Source organism: Nicotiana attenuata, chromosome 8 (genome assembly GCF_001879085.1).
Source record: "Nicotiana attenuata strain UT chromosome 8, NIATTr2, whole genome shotgun sequence".
Taxonomy (NCBI): Eukaryota; Viridiplantae; Streptophyta; class Magnoliopsida; order Solanales; family Solanaceae; genus Nicotiana; species Nicotiana attenuata.
The window spans coordinates 32,683,263-32,701,561 of NC_031996.1; the positions used below are offsets into that span (position 1 = coordinate 32,683,263).

Genomic DNA, 18,299 nt, shown 5'->3' on the forward strand with positions numbered 1-18,299 from the left:
TACAATTTTATGTGTACTAATGTCTACGCCATCTTCATGAATTCGGCAGACGGGCTCCGATTTGCCTAAAATTTTATAGGCTGATCAGAAATGACTTAATGAGCAATAGTCATCGCTTCGTTGTTCCTCCTTTTTTGATATTTTAGGGCCATAAAGCTTATTCAAGACTATTTTCAATTTTTTGAGTGTTAATGTCCACGCCATCTTCATGAATTTTGGCGACGGACTCTGAATCGCCTACAATTTTGTGGGCTCATCAGAAACGACCTAACGAACAATAGTCATTGCTTCGCTATGATGGTTCCTCATTTTTTGGCATTATATGAACCATAAAACAAAAATTCAGGACGATTTTTAATTTTTGTTTGTGTGCTAATTTCCATGTTATCTTCATGAATTCGGACGATGGGCTGCGATTCACCTAAATTTTGTGGGCCTATCAGAATCGATCTAGTGAACAATATCCATTGCTTCGCCACGTTTATTCCTAGTTTTTGGCGTTTTAGAGCCATAAAACATAAATTCTGGACGATTTTCAATTTTAGTCTGCCAATGTCAATGCCATCTTCATGAATTCGGGCGACGGGCTCCAGATCGCCTAAAATTTTGTGGGCCCATTAGAAACGACCTAATGAACAATATCCATTACTTCACAATGACTGTTACTCGTCTTTTGGCATTTTAGGGTGATAAAACAGGAATTCAAGACAATTTTCAATTTGTCGTGTGTTAATGTCCACACCATCTTGATAAATTCGGGCGACGGGCTCCGAATCACCTAAAATTATGTGAGCCATTAGAAACAACCTAATGAACAATAGTTATTTCTTCACTATGATTGTTCCTTATTTTTTGGCGTTTTAGGGCCATAACATAAGAATTCGGGACAATTTCAAATTTTTCATGTGCTAATGTCCACGCCATCTTCATGAATTCGAGCGACGGGCTCCGGATCGCCCAAAATTTTGTGGGTCCATCCGCAACGACCTAATGAACAATAGTCATGGGTTAGCCATGACCGTTCTTTGTTTTTTAGCGTTTTAGGGCCATAAAATAGGAATTCAAGACGATTTCCAATTTTTCGTGTGGTAACGTCCACGCCATCTTCATGAATTCGGACGATGGGCTCCAAATCGCCTAAATTTTTGTGGGCTCATCAGAAACGACCTAATGAACAATGGTCATTGCTTCGTCATGGCGGCTCCTCATTTTTTAGGGCCATAAAACAAAAATTCAGGACGATTTTCAATTTTTCGTGTGCTAATGTCTACATCATCTTCATGAATTTAGGTGATAGACTTCGAATCGCCTAAAATTTTGTGTGCCCATCAAAACGACCTAATGAACAATAGTCATCGTTTCACCATAATCGTTCCTCATTTTTTGGTGTTTTAGATTCATAAAACAGGAACTTAGAATAATTTCCAACTTTTCATATGCTGATGTCCACGTTATTTTCATGAATTCGGGATATTGAACACCAGATGAAATATCTTTTGGTAGCACATATTCCTCCAAGGAGACAATTGGGGCATGGAGATAAGGGTCTTTATGACGCAATCAATAATTCGATTTATTTTCAATTAGGTTTTGCTCTAGCTTCAGGAGGAGATAGGAGATCGATCAGCTCATTCCATCTCTCTTATCAGCTTAGCCAAAAGAGTTCATTCCTTAGATAATTCCTTTCTCTAAGGAATGTGCGGTTTAACCAGAATCATCTTGTTAGCTTTTAGAATTATCTCGGAATCTTTCGCTTATATCAAACTTGAACAACCACCATGTGCAGATGAGTATTTTCTCTAGAAATTAGGAGTACAATTTGAATATTATCAAACACAGGTTTTGTTGTGCTCAAATATTTCGACCTTTCAAGACTCATGTGTCTTCCCAAATAGCTATAGTTGCTAGCGTACTCCAATACACACACTGACCAATATATGGTTCTATATTACACAGCATACAGCATACTTCTCTTGGGTTCTTCTATTTCCAGTTTAAAGGTGCCAGGGTCAAGTCTATAAGACAGCCATTAGACCATCCCAGCACCGCGGTTGGGGCTGAAAACGATCATCTACGGCTCAATGACCCGAAGGCCATGGGGGCCGTCTATCATGCTCTGGTCTAATGGCCATGACTCATCCACCAAACTTGGCCTACACACTCTGGTCTAATGGCAATGATCCATCCACCAGAGTTGGTATCTTGTCTCCTTAGAACTCAAGGATACAGTGGTACGAACCTATGTGAATCTGTTTTAGTTTAAGGGGGTTCAAAACTAATGCAGCTTCTAGACACAAGTGATTTAATTAATATCCAATCAGTCTGTCACGTCTTAACATAAATCATATTTAACTTTCAGCGCATCAAACGGGCATGAAAGTAGCATCATGAGAAGCCAGTTTCATGGTCAACAAAAACCAAGTATGCTGTGATAAAAGGTCAAACTGTAATAAAGAAAAATAAACAAACTCCTCGTCAGATAGTAGTGTGCCATAATTAACTGTAACAAAGAAAAATCAACACGATCCTCAAATAGTTGTGCGATATTAAACTCCATCTGCTCCTTTCTTGACAACTAATTTTCCTCAACCCACTAGAGAAGAAAACGGAATCTATTCTACTTCTTGTAGGTAATCATCTATTTCAGTTGGTGTGAGAATTCTGCAAAGAAATGAACCACTAGCTTTTAACCATCTAAAAAAGAGAAATTATGTTCAAGTTCAAGGCCAACAGACACTTACTTGAATACTTTGTCATTGCCAATGATGCCAATTTCAATGTTTTTTCCGGAGATCTGCCCCTCAAATCTGGATAAGTATAGAAAGTAAGATTATAGTTGAGGGTCCACTTGGAAGCACATTAAAGATTAAAAGAACATAAAATCAAAAATTTCCCGTGCAATAGAATGTGCAGCTAAAGATAACACTTTAACGAACTGAAAAAGTTCAAGTGCATGATATTTTCCAGTATCCTCCTTTTGATACGAATAATAGGTAAATACTCCTTTAGTTCTGATGTTATCAAATGAAGCAAAACAATAGAGGGAATCTGAATCAATTCCTCTTCCAACAAACAGGATATGGCAGAAACACACCTTATCGACAGGAGAAATTCATATGAGCACACAAATACAGCATATATGATGAAGTTAGATGCTTACCCCTCCTTCAGGGTCAATATAGCAGTGTGTACAGCATCATCAAGTTCAATATCCTCAGTGTACCTGGGAGAAGCATGAACATCATTTTTAACGCAAATAAAAGTTAACCAGTAATTGCAAAAACTATACAAATTGTCTCTTAGTTAGCAAATAACAAAATTATCCCTAGTTGATTGTCCCAACTCCCAATACGTGGACAACATTATCAAGGTGGAAAAGGAAAAATTGATTACATCCTTCTGGGCACACAAGAATTTCAACAGTTTCAATCGCAAGTGGCTGCTACTATAAGCCAGCAATTTGAGCAAAAGATTCTTGATCATGATCAGTTATTTACCACCTTTCGCTGAACCCTCTGCATCAATAGAAGTCCGGTTAATTCATGCAAGTGCAACTCTATTTTAATAACCGAGTAATCCTCCAGGGCGAATGGCACACATTAGAAACTCAGTGGATTAAGTACCAGACTTTTTTCTACAGCAGGGTTCGCCTAATCAACACATCATGTGCTACGCTTTTACCACTAGACCAAAATCCTGGGGGCGCAAGTGCAACTAGGAGTTAGGATTTCATGAACTCATCCATCAGCACTTCAGCAGTGACTATGCTTGAGCACACTTCCCTCTCCTCTTAAACCACCCTCCTACTCACCTCTTGTCCTGATGGTTGGCTTGATATTTGTACTTCTGAATGGAGACTTAGCCTTGGCACATCCAGCAAATTAATAATTACTCGTATCGGGTGATGGCTGATGAGACTAAAATGATTCAAACTCTTGCAGAGGCGCATGCGACTCTGTAAGACTAACAATTATTCACTTTTTACGCAAAATATTACAAGAATTCAAAGACAGGACTTAACAGCTGGACAAACTAACTCTGCAGGGTGTCTTTCTACTCAGCTTGACATCCAACTAATACAAAGTTATACTCAATTGTTGGCTCTACATATACACCAAAAAGTGTTACCTATGAGGATGTTTCCCCAGCAAAATTAATGTTCCAACCATTTCCATCTTTTGATAGAAAACAGAAGCACAAGGAGATAATGCATCACTAATATGGTGCACAGTTAAGAATTAAGATGGAAAAAGTTTGTTGTCAAAAAGGATTGGGATAGAATTAGATGTTTCACGGCTTTATTGGGAGATAGTATAGCTGTCATGGATATAGCAAGGGTTTTCAGAGTTTAGCTTATAAGGTAGTGGCCAAGGAGCAGAACCCTTTAAAACTTTTAACGGTATTTTCGATAAATTGATCTGTGCTTGAAGTGTATTTTCAGATAAAGTAACAACGACTTGAGTATCAGTATAATATAAGCCTGATCAACTTAGGAAGCTAAAAGATAATGCTCAAACTGAGATAAAGTACACAAAATTCCGTGTTAATGACTCACCTCTTCTCGAGAAATGTCTTTGCATTTGACACGTTCTTTCCCATCGCTGAAGCCTTCCAAGAGAAATATGAGCCTGATGGATCCACCTACATGACAGAAGCAAATTGTATATTAGAACAGTTCTATCATCAAAATTCAGAATCCTGTATTGGTTAAACAGGTCATAAAGAAAAACATTCCCCACAATTAAGTGGGAGAAGTAACAGATGAAGCACACAAGAATGAATGTATAGATCAACCAACATTAGGCAAGTAGCTCATATGCACCTCAATAACAGTGAAGGACATCAAGAGACAAGAGATCACGCCAGAACAAGGCATAAATTACCTGATATAGTTGAGGACCTTTGTCATCATACCCCGCAACCAAGAGAGAAACACCAAATGGCCTTACACCACTGCAAGGGAAAGAATAAGAAATTAATAGAATTAAGAGATTGTGGGAGAAGACTACATAGGATGACTTCCAATGTCATTAAAAATCACAAACATATAAAGATTATAGACATCTCCTTATTTTTTTTTTAAAAAAAGGAAAAGAAAAAGACCATAGAAATCTATGGTACATAAGATAGAGAGAAACTCCAAATGGTCTTACACCACTGCAAAGGAAAGAATAAAAAAGTTTAACAGAATTAAGAGATTGCAGAAGAAGGCTACACAGGATGACTTCCAATGTCATTAAAACTCACAAACAGATAAAGATCATAGTCACCTCCTTATCAAACCAAAAAAAGGAAAAGAAGAGACCACAGAAATCTAGTTTACATAAGAAGATCAGCCTACTCTCCGATTAATAGCTTCTTTTTTTCAAATAACAATGGTGTTTAGGTCAGCTTGCGCACACCTCAACTATTCTACCGGGTACCTACTACCTCCCACCAGCAGAGGCAGCAGGTAACTTGTCTTCACAGTTAGAAAAGCCTTGAAAAGAATCCAAAACACTGTAACAATCTGCTGCTCTATTCAACTCCCAGTCATTCGCATGCCTTGTGAATGTTATGTTCCAAGCGTCAGGAAGTACCAGTAGCTTGCATCATCCTGAAAAGGTCTTGGTATTATTCCTTCAAAGGCATATTCCCAATTCAATTGTCATGCAAAAAGAAAATCTTCTTGCCATCACTTACTTTGAAGATTGCCTTCTCTGTAAGTTCAGGCCGGAAGGATTCTCTAGTCTTCCAGACAGTGTTGTCAAAAGTTCATTTAAGGCGTGCTTAAGCCCTGAAGCTCAGAAAAGCTCTGGGAGAGCGCTTCACCTCACTTAAGCTGCGCTTCGATGTAGTCAAGTAACTAAGGCGTGCACCTCGTTGTCTATAATTTCTATCTTGAATCGAACAATACTAAATAACACACATAATCGGGAAATAAGTGAATTTGTTTTTAAGGAAAACATTATGAAAGAACTTATTACTTGTTCTTGAATTACATAGATATTTTTATCTTTTTTCCTTCATTGCGCCTGTTTTTACTAAAGCCCACACTTAAATTGCGCTTTGCGCTTAAAGCCCCAATAGACTTGTAGCACTTTTTAGAGCTTTTTGCCTTTGACAACACTACTTCCAGATTGCCAACCCAAGTGATGTTCTAACTTACTTGGTACACAAGTAGTCCTCCATCCCATACGTGTTCTTAGTAACGTTCCCCCATAAGGCCTCTTCCACATAACTGAATCTCCATAGTCGCTTCATCAATAGGCTTCTTTTGTGCTTCCTAAGATCTTTGATACTAGTCCTCCATCTTTCACATTTTTTACAAGTGTGTTCCATTTAACCAGATTAAAGGACTTCCTCTTGTTGTTCCCTTGCCACAAAGAAATTCCTTATCACTCTATGAATTCTCTTCTCAGTTTTAGCTAGCAAAGGGAACAAATACATCACGTAATTTGGTAGAGGGTCCAAAACACTATTAATTAACCAATCGGCCATCAAAGGAAAGGCATTGACCTTTCAAGCTTTCAAGTGTCTTCACTCCCTGCCATATCGCTTCAGCTTTGTGTTTGCACCCTAAGGACCAAGTACACAATAAGTAAAGTCCCTGTCTGACACCAAGGTTTTTCAGCCATAGCATATTTAGGAACCTCATCGACTGGGAACAACAAGCTTTTCCTCCAATTAATACGGAGAGAAGAGAAAGCTTCAAAAACCTCATGCGATGAAAAAGGTACGTGCCAAATTTACTTAGCTGAAAATCATTCTTGGGCAGAAAGAATGTTTTGGACGATGGAGAATTTTTGGACAAATTCTACTTTTTATTTTTTGCAGGAGGCCAAGCTTGGTTCCCTATAAATGGGGAAATTTTTCACTTCCTAAACATAAACAGTCTCATATACACTAAGTTTTGATAGACTATGAGAAAATATGACCCAAAAAATAACGAGGTTGACCTAGATAGGAAACAAAAACTCAGAACGTAAAGTGCAAGAGATATACGAGGGGAAGAACACTGGAAAACTGAGAATCCAAGAAGATTAAACTTGTAACAGCATTTCATTTTCTTCCCTTCTCACACGACATTCACAAACACCGTAAAACTGCATCTTCTTTTCCAACTTCTTTAATACCAACACCATCATACAAGGTCCATTAAATCCATCACGGGTTCAACCCTATCGCAGACAAATTCCCGGTATTGAAGTGGAGAAGGGTAGAGGGGGAGGCCCACTATCCATCAAGTCTCAAACCGTGTGACACTGTCAGGGATTTCTCAGTTATCAAAAAAGAAAAAAGGCTTTCCGAAATGTGTGCAACTATACTCCGTGACAAGATTCCACAAGGATAGTGAAAGGCAATGATGCTTTGTACATGTGTATATATCAAAGAGTTCATTTATTACGCACACCGCACACTATTTTTTCTACTGTAAGCTAATATTATCTGCACCAAGAATGTATCATAACATAAGTCCACTGTGGACATATTAGTCACAAGCTACACATGTAGCAAAGTTGTCTAAATGTTGTGCTTCATGAATTTCACTGGCATCAAATCAATTAACGACAGACTAACTCCTTCAGCTTTTACCGGTAAATACATTTCGACGATGATTGACCCACTATTAAGTTAATAAAGCAAGAAGTTGAGGTCAACCACATTACTTAGTAAGAATATCAAAGCTAATTTTGACAAGCCAGAAAATGTCAAAGGCTGATCATCATCATAAATAAATACAACAGTGGTTAAATGATTTCAACAAAAATAAAGTGAGACCCAAATTGCTATCCTTGTTAAGTGAATTTGACATAAAACAGTAGTTACCCTGATTGGGTGAATTCCTGCATGACAGCAGCAGTTTCCCTCACCAGTTGTGTGACAGGGATTGGTTCCTAAATAGACAGATCAGGAATAGTATACATAAGTTATGCCCAAACAACATCCACATAAACAAGTCAGTTGCAATACAAGTAATTGCACATGTAGTTGAAAAATGACAAAGGAGGAATTATAATACAAGTAAATGTGTATTCAAATACTCTTTCAATATCCTAATTTAGTCAAACATTAACCAGTAGGACAACTGTATAAACTGTCAGATATCAGACCCCCAAAGTGGTATCATGTAAGCAGCAACTCCAGAATACCATACCAATCAATCTCAGCAATGGTAAAAACTTTTGTTAATAAGGTTTAGCAATGGTAAAGAAGAATTCATACTTTATAGAGTCGATAATATTGCTCAGCCTGCTTTCTACTTTTTCGCACCAAAACTCGAGAATCAGGGCCCATGCCGCTGCAACAAGAATCTTAAATGTTAGTCAAGAATATGCCTTGAAAAACTAAGTTAGCATTAAAGTGTTTTTTTAAGCTAGCTCCATGAACTGAGGAGCTCTTGTAGGCTGTGGAAATAAGCATTAAGCTAGTCTCACATTTATTTATTTATTTTGGTAAAAAGCTAGTCTCACATTGACATTTAAAGGCAGTGTTTTCACAAACAAAAAGCACAAAAAAAAAAAAAGCAATTCTGTCCATGGAGCTTGAATTGAAAAGTGAAAAGTGAAGCGCGTGTTTCTTTGAAACAAAGTGCACAATTTACGAAATCAATAAGTACGAAACATATATGAATTTAGTACCACAAAAATCAAATTACAACTAAAATAACTAATTTTTACATCCAATACACAACAGTGTTCATATTAAACCTTAAAATTGAGATTCAAATAACCGACCACTTCTCGTTGGTATCATTGCGTGTCAAATGTTTGAAGTGCACACTTCCCTGAAGCACATGGCTTCACCTATGAAGTGATAACCCCCTACTTCGCATGGCATCATTGCTTTAAGCGACAAAGCGATGCTTTTTAAGACTTAATAAGAATGATGAAAGGAAACCCTTCCCCGCGCTTTGTGCACAAGGCTGCCCTATGTTTAACCTGGCGCCACTGAACTGTCAGTGTGAAACTGACGAGGGCTATGCGACTTTTTCACTAAACATGGTGCTGCTTATTATTGTGACAATTCATATAAATATCACTGGAGTTGGGGATAACTAAATGAATTTACACATTCTTTTCATGGAAATTCTGCTTCTGAATTCCACAAATTTTTCAACTATAAGAGCAATGCACTGGGTCCAATATGAACTAAATATAAAAGAGCCAGACCGGAATTTTGGGTTTAGATGAAATAAACCAGGACATTCTATTGAATGAACCTCTGTTCACTTCATGGTTGACGTTAAACATGCGAGAAAGGATCAACAAACCTAACAAAAGAGCTCCCCTACCACAGAGGACGCCAACCATAATCTGATGACAGTTACATACCACTCAAGGCATGCTTACTATGGATCCTTGTATCCTAGAATATGAGAAAGATACCTGGAGACAATAAACATAACATTTCTAACCTGTACACTACTCCAATATTTGGTGTTAAAACTTGAATCTTTTGCACCTGTGATACACATATAAAAGGGGGGGAAGATGATGGTTATTGTAAGCACATAGATACGTAATATATATCGTGTTAAGGAAACACAGCAAAAAGCAAGAAACCTATTGAAATTCCCATGTATTCAAAAACACACCAGTAGTCATGAAGCCTAGCACTAATAGAGGATCAATAAAGTAGGAAGAATAAACTCCACTATTCCACAGTTCTGCAGCACAGAAGAGAAGTACTTAAGACCGAGACCATGACACTAAATGCACTTGTTGATACACTGCCTGGCGACCGTCTTTTGAATACATTTGGAAAACTACCCTCTAGAGCAGTTAATTAAACACTACTAAGAAAATACATAGAACTTTAATATCTAAGCAAATTCTCATTGAGTGACTACTAAAATTTAGAAATAAATCCAAGAAACTACAATTCATGCAATCTAGATGAAGCACCCAGGGATGCAAACACAAGTACAATCAGTCATGAGCAGACTATGAAGCTGATTCTAAAGAGATAAACTTACAGATGCTTCATCAACCAAGATGGATGGCAATTTCTTCTCAGTTGCAATTACAACACCATTAGCAGCTGCAGTCATCCAATTAGACAAGTGAGATCGCTATAAGGATTAGATAGTTATTGACAAAAAAAGAAAAGGAAAACATAGCTATCGAATTTTGTTACAAGGAAAATCTTTTATGACAAATTGGACGACTATATTAAAATGTCTTATCACATTACAAATACATTTCTTGACTAAATTTAAGGCCTCAGCAGGGGAATGTAATAGCATCATCTATTTTGCAAAAGCCATTGAGATCTAAATCAGTTGTAACCAAAAAAAAAAGGTAAAAGGGACAGATATTTGAAAATAGAGAGCTTCTTTCTGTGGCATTCTCTACATAAAATTTGATTATGATTTCATGACACATGCTGACAGGAAGTGTCTTTGTTTTTATGTCAATACTGCCAAGATAATCGGACATCGCGAGTTACTCATACAAACGAGTACCTATAGACATAAAAAATTAAACTTATAATACGGCTAGAGTTACCTTTAATTCCCAGTGATGTTTGGCCCGATCCAACCGCCGTCAAGGCATGTTCAATCTGAACCAGCTTTCCAGATGGACTATTTCACAACAAATCATTACAAGAGAAATTGCACTTGATTGAAGGAAAGTATACATATAGAGACGATATACACACAACAACTTTTCAGCCTACCTGAAAGTGGTAAGTGAGAAAGAGTACTGACTATCACCCATTTGAATTAAATGCTAATCTTCAATAGAAACCCTGAAAAATAATGGGCCAAGGAAAATGAACTATTAGTTGGAGATTATGCGTCATTGACCTAATTTTGAGTGTATCCTATTTACTTTAATTGCTAAGGAATTAATTTTTTCATGACAGAGAAATCCACGAGGATCAGTGGTGCACAGTTCGAAACTCATGGATAATGGGCCCGGCCCTCGACCCTTCTCTACTAGGCTTTTGCCGGGGCAAGGTTTGAACTCATGACATACGCCTAACCCACACATCAGGTGTTGCACTCTGGCCCATTGGTAAAGAGTTATTTGAACACGAACACGAAACGTACCAAGAAATTGCCAAAGACAATAATCAATCACAGAACTCTTTCTAGACAGACAAAAATTAGTTTAGCCAGAAAAAAATTAGTTCTTTTTCTAATTCTCGCTCTACTTTTTTGTTTTCTAATAACATCGGGTACCGCTCACGAGCACCTCATCAAATCACTACTTAACCTGCCTAAGACAGATCTTTAACCAATAAGAGAGCTGAATTTTCTTTTCTTTTTTTCTTACAATAAAGAACCTTCAATGCATAATTACAAGTCTAGGTCAAGAACAAAAGACACTAAAATTCAAAGGATGAGAGTAGGAGTAGGTCACAAGAAACCTAATTTGGTTCTCTTTTTTCTCCTTTTTATGAGAAAAATGGAGAACCGCAGATTAAAAAAAATGAAAACTTTTTACTTTTTCTATTCCCCGCTGAGTTCGCAGCTCCAAACATTATGCTAAATTTCTTGTTAGGGCAAAATTAACAAATCTAAGTAAGTAAAAAATGAACATAAGGGTGAAGCCACCATCGAAATCCCAGGTAACGCATAATGTTAAGTTCATAACAATAGCATCGGATTAACAAATTTGGCCAAGGAGAGACGAAATACGATACACTTCAGCTCGAATCAATTTAACGGCTAGAATACTAAGCTTGAAGAGTTAAGATTAATAGGAAAAATAGAAGAGAGAAAGAGGGATTACCGGATTCCGGTAGTAAACTTAACGGAGGCGACGAGCAGCGCCGGCGAACGAGTAGAAAATAGGGAAGTGCGCGAGTATTGGAGCGTTAAGTAGGCTTTGGGATTCAATGTCCACAGTTCAGACTCCGCCCGTCTACTTTACTTCTTGTTCTTGGAGAAAAAGAAAATTGATTTTGTCCTTTAAAATATATTGACGCCATTATTTTTATTTCGAAAATTGAATATAAAAGTTTTTAAATTGTTTATTATAGTATGCTTTGCCCCCGTTCCCCGTCTCAATGACTAATTTTAATAAAAGATTTCCATAATATTATTTTAAAATTTATATTTATGTTATAAAATAAAATATAAGCTCCTAAAATTTATGAATATTGATCTTAAAACTTTGTCTTACTATGTCCTCAATCATCATTCAATTTATTCAGCTTCAACTTTATTCTAGTTTCATATTTTTATTAATTTAATTTTAAAGTTATCCTGCATCTTCTTTTGTTTCAGCAAGAACACATAATTCTTAAAGATTTAAGTAAGAGTTTTTTCTAAAGATATATTTTAAAACTTATTTTCAAATTCATTCGAGGAGACACAAACAAAGTTAAGTAGTTATATTTTTATTACGATTCTTCAAAGATATGTCAAATAACATAAAATATTAATTGTACATGAATTAATTATTTTGGTGATTTAATTGGACACGAATTACTTATTTTGTATAATTTTAAAGAATTTTTAAAATATGTATTTAATTATTTTGCTTTGAAACAATTTTCTCTTTGGTGATGATAAGAGGTAAGCTTTGGTCAAGTGCGGTCTTAATATTATATATATGGATTTGTTTTGAATTAGTACAATTTACATAAGGTACTTAAAATATTAATCAAATTTAAGGTTCTAAATATTAGGACTTCGTATCTAGTTTAAAAGGGAAAGATTTAATAAGCATAATTTTAGTTGATTCTGATTTTTTTTGAATTCCTAAATATTATGGAATTAACTTAAATTACAATTTTGTCCATGTAAAAGTTATTTTTAAAGACTAAAAAAGACGAATTTGGTTTAGAGGAAAATATGGCTAAGGCACTACACCTAGGGCCATGGTTCGTCTCTGAGAATTTCCTATCAGTGCGTAAATGGGAACCAAAATCATCCCACAAGAAGCTACACTATCTTCCACATCCATATGGATTCGCCTACCCCAACTACCAACAGAATTCTACGACAAAGAAATACTGAAAAAAGTTGGTAGAAAATTTGGTAAACTACTCAAAATCGACTCATGCACATCTTCCACATTGAGAGGAAGGTATGCACACATCTGTATCCAAGTACCTCTTGAAACCCCAGTGGAAACATCAGTAATCATTGGTGATCACAAGCAAGCGGTGATTTATGATGGTAAAGGTACGTTATATACAACGTGTGGAAGAATTGGCCACACAACAAAAAATTATAAATTCAAAAAAATTCTACTATCACCATCACAAGAAGCCCCTGAAAATTCGGGAATACACACCAAAGAGGGTGAGGACAATGGATGGAAGACAGTCACTTTCCCTAGACGAAAGAAACCAAGCCAACAACCTATGAAGGGAAGGAACAACAGAAATGAAAGCGACCAACATCATGCACAAAAAACACAAAAGATCCATGTAAAAATGTTCGATGCAAAATCTGGTAAATTTCTGGAAACCAAAACTTTTCAATATAATTCTAAGTCCAGTAATATGCAGTCCAAGAATTACAACATGCCTAGTGGCCCTGTGAATAAACAAAAACCCATCCCTCACTCCCCAGCAGCCCAACACATGAGGCCTCAGCCCAAGTTCAGTGGCAAACGTAAGGCGGGAACGGCGCCCGATGGAGCTGATATCGAAAAATCAATTAGGCCCGTTAATGATGCCTATCAGGAGGCCCCTACCAATAGCCCAACCCCAGACCTATACCTATACCCAGCTAGGATGTGGACTTGGGCCACCACGCCACTACTCAATCAACCAATAGGGTTCATACCCAATTGGAACCACCCAGCCCAAATAATTATCCCTACCCAAATACCATAACCCCTACTATTACCCAAAGAGGTAAAACAAAAAAACACAAAAATGGAAAATAACCATCTGCCACCCATCATTGTGACGTCTCATCCACTGCCAGCGGACCACTCACCGGCATCGTGGCTAGAAGTGGCATTTCAAAGACAAGGCCTAACGTACAATTTCACCCTGGAAAATCAACCAGTAACCCTGATTGTCCAAAACCCAGCGCATCTGACGAGGGTAACGGTGGAGGCCCTAAACAGGGCCTTGGCAGCCTTTGGCCCAAGTCTGTGACAGGTGATGACAAGCAATGGCAACATGCAACCCAATCTGGACCTACTAATGATCAACACCCTCATTTCCCAAGCGTTCCAATTAATCCTCTTCTTCCCAGACCCGGGAATGGAGGACCCAACAACGTCTCCAGTATTTGCGACTATCGATCCCAATCCCATCAAACTCCATCACCTTCTACTCCAGTAGAGAATAACCAGTCCCCACCACTGGGAAACATTACAAGGGAGATCAACAAAGCCCTAGAGCTTCTGAAAAGGAAAAGCCCACCGGAAATGGAGGAAACAGCCTACGGCCCTCTACGCACAGACTCTCTCATACTAGACTCAGTCAGAATAATCGAGTACAGTGTGAAGAGCAACGAGGTTCTGTGTTATTGTGCCCCGGAGCCTTGATCAAGTGTGGTCTGAGTCTGGTCTCGCACCATAGCCAGGGTGTGACCAAACCACTCCTCAATCTGACCCCAGTTCTAAGCATGAAGAGCAGGAACCAAAAGAAATCAGTAAGGTCTCCTCAGGGAATAGAGAAGTCTCACAGAAACTAGTCCCCTAACCGCCAACCACCCCTGATGAACTACATCATATGGAATGTTAGAGGTGGAAACAACGCGGAGTTTAGGAGACACTGTCTTGACATGGTGCAGCTTCACAAGCCAGCACTGTTGGTTGTGTTAGAAACTAAGATGGCTGACCATAAGAAACTGACTGATGAGCAGCACTTTGATATGCTTATCCAGTCTCCGACAATGGGGTTGTCTAGTGGGATTATTATAATGTGGAAAGAGGATTGCATCACTGTTTATGTATCTACTACCCTTCAGGGCATCCATGCCATGGTGAAGGTACTCCCATCCCATGCTCCTTGATTATTTTCAGCCATTTATGCTAGCAACATATTAGGTGATAGGAAATTGTTATGGGAAAAGCAAAAGCAATACTGGGAATTTGTTTGTAGGTGAAGACTTCAATTAAGTCTTAAAAGCTAGGGATAAATTGAGGGGTAATCCCATTAATTCAAGCCGTAGCAACCTCTTTTGGAACTGCCTCAATGAATGCATGCTAGTTGACTTAGGTTACAAAGGCAGTAAATAAACTTATGGACTAACATAAGATACAAAAATAGGAGTAGTCTAATCTTAGAAAAGATAGATAGGTGCTTTGTTAACGACTGATGGATTTCTCAGTACCTTGAGGCTAGTGCTATCCATCTCCCTAGGACCCACTCAGATCACTGCCCTGTTCAAATAATGCTAAAGAAGGATTCTTTCAATAATTCTAACAGGCCCTTCAGGTTTGAGTCAATGTGGACTAGCCACCGCGCCTTCTCTAATATCATCAATGAGACCTTCACCAATACTCCCCCCTAATCCAATCAACTAACACCTTAAAAAACCTACTGACCCAGTGGATCAGACATACCTTTGGTAACATCTTCCACAAAAAGAGAAGGATCCTGGTCAGAATTATTGGGATCCAAAAATTACCTGTTGAATCTGGAAAGTAACCTGACCAGAGAACTTGAATCCATCCTGAAGAATGAGGAAGACTTGTGGAAACTCAAGTCTAGGGTCAATTGGCTAACTGGAGGTGATGCCAACACTAAATTTTTTCACACCTCTACCTTCAATAGGAGAAGAAGGAACAAGATCATGTCCCTCAAAGAGGATAGTGGAAACTGGCTCTATGACCAAGGGGACATCAAGGCCTCTATAATGCAATTCTTAAGGGGCCTCTACACTTTCTCCCACACCCAAGAACCTTTAAACCTTAGACTATCAAAGAGATAGCTCGGATAAGCCCCTTGAGGATAGAGAAATCAAAATGGTCATCTTCTCCTTTAAACCTTCCAAGGCACCTGGCCATGATAGGCTCCATCCATTCTTTTACCAAAGATACTGGAGCATTGTGGGGAATTCAGTAGTTGACTTCTGCAAGTCATGTTTTGACACACACTCCATGGATGAGATCATGAACCAAACTCTCTTTTGTCTCATCCCCAAGTGTCCCCAAGCCACTATGCTCAAAAACTTCAGACCAATAGGGCTTTGTAACACCATCTACTAGACCATCACTAAGATCATTATCAATAGGATCAAGCCTCTTCTCCGTGCTATAATTGGCTCTAGCCAGGCTAGTTTCATATCTAATAGAAGGGCCTCAGACAATGCCATCATAGTCCAAGAATACACCACCCATTTTAGGAAAATCAGGCTCATATGATTCTCAAAATTGACTTAGAGAAAGCCTTTGACAGGCTGAAGTGGTCCTTCATTAGAGACACACTGCATGCCTTCAACTTCCCTCCTGGGCTAACTAAGTTAATCCTACCCTGCATTAGCTCATCAAATATCTCCATCATAGTGAATGGTGGCAAAACTGACACCTTCAAGCCTTTTATGGGTATTACACAAGGGGACCTAATCTCTCCTTACCTGTTCATTCTCCAGGTCAATAGATAAAGCTGTCCAGGATAAACAATGTCTCTATTAGTATTAGTAGGCCTGTCCCAAAAATTTCCCGTCTCTTCTTTACGGATGACCTTACTCTGTTTGCAAAAGCAAACATTAGGAACTGCACCACAATCTACTCTATCACGCAGTCCTTCAATGAGTCTTTTGGGCAAAAAATCAATCTCACCAAGTCCAGGGTTCTCTTCTTCTCTAACATTAAGCCGGACACAAAGGAATGCCTTACAAATACCCTTTCAATCCAAGCTACAACATCCTTTGGGAAGTACCTAGTATTCCTTATGTTCCATAGGAGACCCACCGGTAGTGATTTCCAATTCATACTAGATAATATGCAATCTAAACTAGCTGGCTGGAAAATAAATTATCTGAATATGATTGGAAGAATCATCCTTGCCAAAGCCTCCCTCAGCAGCATCCCAAGCCATGTTATGCAATACATCAAATTGCCCACCAAGACTACAAACCAAATTGATAGAATTCAGAGGAGTTTTATATGGGGCACCACTCCAAACAAGAAAAACATGTACCTGGTTAGCTGGGACAAAGTCACTAGGTAGAAGTCTCATGGTGGGCTGGGTTTGCAGAAAGCTGAGTATAAAAACAAAGCCTCCCATGCTGGGCTGGTCTGGAGGATCTACCATAACACCTATAGTTTATGGGCTAGAGTCCTGATCTCTAAGCACTGTAACTGAAACCATACCCCAAGAAGCCCAAATCTCCAACCTGGAAATGTATTCTCAAAGGCTGGGATACATGCAACAAGACTAGCAGATGGGTATACTAACTCTACCAAGGAAGATAGACTAATATGGGGGATGACTCCAAATAGGTCTTTCACCACCAGTCAACCTATACTTTCCTTAGTAACAATAAAGAGAATCTGTTGAAAGAGGAGGAAGGTAACTTTAACTGGATATGGAAGCTAAAAAGTTTCTAACAAAATTAAAAACTTTATATGGCTGCTTGCTCAAAATAGGCTACCCACTGGAGCCTTCCTGCATAAATTGGGGTTAATCACAACCTTCAATGCTGTTTTTGCTCAACAATGCATTTGTCACGATCCAAAATCCACTAGTCGTGATGGTACCTAACCCAACCCGCTAGGTAAACCAACTAACAACTATCCAATTCCAATATTGCTAATAAGTCAATTAAACAAACTAAATTATCTGGATCTATTATATTTCCCAAGGACTCGTAGTACAAATCATGAGCTTCTAAGAATGGAGTTCATAAAAACTGTGTGAAGTAAATACATCATCTGTTTGAAAAGTACATAAACAGAATTTTATAATCTAAAGCTACCATGAATAAGAGGCAGCTACAACATCAATGCAGGTACACCTTCGAATCCAGCTCCCGCAATGCACAGCAACATTAGCATCCGAAATCTGCACGCAATGTGCAGGAAGTGTAGTATGAGTACATCCTACCCCGTGTACTCAAAAAGTAACAAACCTAATCTTAGGTTGAAAGTAGTGACGAGCTGGAACATAGGTCGGGTCCAACACAAATAACCAATAGCAGTTCATAACAGTGTAAAGCAAGTAAATAAAGAAGTATCTTAGAGATAAAAAGCTAGTTTTGCAAAACAGTTTCGCTTTTCAATTATATCAATGAAAATCCAAATCCTTTACCGAAATCATCAAAAATGTGAGTAAGTTTGAAAACTGTAACTTTTTCCCAAAAACTTTTCATCAGGTAAATGTTTCATTTTCAGATAGCATGAGGAAAGTACATCTCTATGCCTACATGTCAAGATACAAGTAAAATCATA

At 38.2% G+C, this 18,299-nt stretch overlaps 1 protein-coding gene across 1 annotated transcript; it reads right to left on the reverse strand.

Annotated features, from left to right (window-relative positions):
• On the reverse strand, positions 2,326 to 11,883 carry LOC109231216 (proteasome subunit alpha type-2-A-like). The gene is made up of 12 exons (XM_019396801.1): positions 11,724 to 11,883; positions 10,663 to 10,734; positions 10,491 to 10,567; positions 9,959 to 10,023; positions 9,398 to 9,444; positions 8,206 to 8,281; positions 7,810 to 7,877; positions 4,884 to 4,953; positions 4,556 to 4,641; positions 3,161 to 3,223; positions 2,742 to 2,807; positions 2,326 to 2,661 (listed from the first exon to the last, which is right to left on the reverse strand). Exons 2-12 carry the CDS (start codon positions 10,701 to 10,703, stop codon positions 2,613 to 2,615), a joined length of 708 nt encoding a protein of 235 aa, XP_019252346.1. The 5' UTR covers positions 10,704 to 10,734; positions 11,724 to 11,883; the 3' UTR covers positions 2,326 to 2,612.

Coding starts and splice junctions, on each gene's coding strand:
- LOC109231216 (XM_019396801.1), bottom strand. CDS start 10,703: ATGGGTGATAGTCAGTACTCTTTCTCACTTACCACTTTCAG. Junction 9,445..9,958: donor TCTTGGTTGATGAAGCATCT/GTAAGTTTATCT, acceptor TGTGTATCACAG/GTGCAAAAGATTCAAGTTTT. Junction 2,808..3,160: donor ATATTGACCCTGAAGGAGGG/GTAAGCATCTAA, acceptor ATACTTATCCAG/ATTTGAGGGGCAGATCTCCG.